The 2997-nt window shown below is 48.8% G+C and overlaps 1 protein-coding gene across 1 annotated transcript; it reads right to left on the reverse strand.

Moving 5' to 3' along the window:
- Positions 1-358: 358 nt before the first annotated feature.
- EDB91DRAFT_1067666 (uncharacterized protein) lies at positions 359-625 on the reverse strand (the record flags this gene model as incomplete). The annotated part of the gene is made up of 1 exon (XM_041314840.1): positions 359-625. A coding segment is annotated over one exon (267 nt), but the record flags the coding sequence as incomplete, so codon positions are not given.
- Positions 626-2997: the final 2372 nt, after the last annotated feature.

Raw genomic sequence — 2997 nt, forward strand, 5'->3', positions numbered from 1 at the left:
TACCTCCGCGAAACGTGTACTTGCTTTCAAGTTCACCAGCATCCCTGCAAGGTTTGCAGACCCAATGTTTGTCGTCGCGAGTGAAGATTGTTCGAATATCAGCGGTGCGCTCACTCTTTGATAAAGTGGCTCGGATGGTGGTGTCTTGAAGATCTTCGGGTTCGTCCTCAGGTTCGTCCTCAGGTGCTGGTACATCATCGTCCTCGGCCTCATCTGATTGACCAGCACCGTGGTCAGTATCAATATCCGTGTCAGCACCAGCTGCATGAGAGTCTTCATCGTCTGATAATGGAGCGGAGAGCTGTAACACAACCTTCTTCCTAACTAGTTGCTCGGTTGCACTAGATAATGCGCGCTTGCGGCTTGTTGAAGAACAAGCGTTGTCGGAATCACGAAGGCGTGCAGAAGGTTTAGAGGTGCGAATGGAGCGTCGAGCACCTGCAGTAAGTGGCACTGGTTTGCGTCCAGTCTGCAGTAGCACAGAGAAGGCGTCTGTGGGGGGTTGGGCAGAGGATGGAGTGGAAATGGGGACGGCATCATCAGGATCGTTGTAAAAAACGATGTCTTTGGCGTCCTTTAGAGACCCGTCTGGGTTGAGGGCACACTGTGCTTCAGGTTCAGACATTGTACCGGTAGTCGAAATATATCACTCACCTTGCTCCCTTTATATGTGAATACCCAATCTCCTACTAACTCGTAGTATGCATTGACAGATCCTAAAAAAATATATCAATATATCAGATCAATCAGTTTATTGCGCTTGATTTGATGGAAAAGTCGTACCTCGAGCTTGATTGGACAGGTAGGCTTTATCGGACAGCAGGGTGTGCGGGATGCGAACCTCCGGACAGGATAAGTCGAAAAAAGTCTTGAGAATGCCAAAGGTCAAAGTGACCATGGCGAATCTTGAGGATCGAGAAGTCAAAATGACCATAAGCGTGTGCTTGAGCCTTGAAGGCGTTGCAAGGAAGATTCGGTTCCGGGTTCGGAACGGTTCGGGAAGGTCCGAACCTATAGATGAACCGCACAGGAGTTAGCGGACCACGAACCTCGTTCCGGTTCGGTCCATGCAAAATGCTGGACCATGGACCGAACCAAGGACGAACCTGACCAATGGTCAGGTTCGAACCACGGTTCGGGACTGGACCACGGCAGCACTACTCACCGGTCCCCTCCTAGACTAGGAACCACTCAACTGGTCCTATCCCCGTTTAGTATCATAGTTCTGCTTTTTGGATCACCGGTAATCCCTATACCCTAGCGATTCTGATCCATCGCGTACATACTGTTCCCCAAGCCTTATTCTTGTATGTCTCAGTCATCCTATTGTAATCCTGTACACTCAGCACATAGCCTTCTGCTATGCTATGCTCATCACTGATAGTATATAAACATATGTACATTTGTCTGTAGATACTCAGTCTGAATATTACCTTTTCTAAGCCCTGCTCTTCTGTTCTTTGACTTGGGCCTGATCCTAGTCAACCCCTGTTAAAGCCGGCCTAGGGGATTGACTCCCTAGGTTGGCCATCCTCTGATCCTCTGATCCTATGTTCCCCCATTCGCCCATTCCCTCATTCCCCTGCTCCCCTGTCCCTCCGCTCCTCCAACTTCCCATGTGTCGGAACTAGACCCTGCACTCTCGTATCCATCCCCTCTGTTCTGCTCTGCTTCAGACTTCGTCCAAAGCAGTTCCTTCTGCTCCGCTTCTACTGTTGGTTCTGACCGCAGTATTCTCCCGCTTCCCTCCTGTTGGGTGGAACAACCCCTGCCCGACTTTCCCATGCTCACCTAGTAGTCCATCGGTCCTCCTTCAGAGGACCCCCGTTCTGACGTCCTGTCGGAACCCATAGAATTCATGTCGGACTACATTCTGAAATTAGGGGCACGTACTCAGGTAAGGGGTGCAGCGTACGAGCTGAAGCCAAGCCCCTCAGACTCCGCTTTACCCCTGAGCACGGTCTTAACACCGGATCAGCAGCTGAGTTCAAGACCTACTACGATGGACTGTCAGAAGCACAGAAAAAGTGTGCCTTCTGTATCATTTGTCCTTGTCTCAGACTAACATATTTAATCAGTCATATGACAAGCTCGCTGCCCAGAAAGTATAGCAACACCACTCTCCTTCTGACTTCTTGCGACCTCACTGCCTCTGCATTATCTTGATCATCCTCACGAGGATCACTGTCAGTGACAGCACACTCCCTTCAACTTCTTGTGATCTCACTGCCTTTCGGGATCGGACAAAGCACAGCTGCATATGAATGGAGCGCAGGCTAGAACAAGTGCGGGCTGTAACAGACGGTGGCGGGATGTGCCAAGTTTTATTATATCTGTCTACCTGTAATGTATACTACACAATATCAGCAGATCTAGCACAATCCAGGACGACGCAATGAGCATTGCAGCCAGGCAATACGAGCAGATCTGGCACAATCTAGGTGACATGCAAATATTGCATCTAAACAATCTGAGACAATCACGTACAATCACGCACATTTGCACATGTGCTATTAGTCTTATTTTTCTGTCGAGATTGTGTTGCTTAGTTTAGACGATTTCATGCAACCTCAGCCATTTTCAAAACAGTGGACTTCTACTGGGCCTCAGGCCTCAGTACTCAGTCTTGGCAATAATATCTAATATATGTAAGGACAAAATGTTTGATCCCATGGAACCAATTCGCATGACTCTCCTGTCTGTGCTCCACATGAGCTCCACACGCTGTCCGATTTGCTTGAGCACTCGCTATCATTGTGTGCTCGGTAGAGCATGCAAAAAGCACCCCTTCCATCTGCTCGTCCGTTTGTCTTGATCACTAAGGCCCAGCTCAGCAACTGAATCCAGTTCAATTTTCGCTGGTCAGGTTCAATTGATGGTTGGCTAAATTAGACCAGCGAAATGGCCCAAACTGGGCAGTGAGTTTGTTTCTAGTGTACCCTACTGTACTTGCTGATGGCAATCAACATTACTTGAAAGCACTTTGCATGCTTGAAA

The sequence above is a fragment of the Suillus paluster genome (assembly GCF_016628075.1).
Source record: "Suillus paluster strain FC165 chromosome Unknown EDB91scaffold_749, whole genome shotgun sequence".
In the NCBI taxonomy this organism is placed as follows: Eukaryota; Fungi; Basidiomycota; class Agaricomycetes; order Boletales; family Suillaceae; genus Suillus; species Suillus paluster.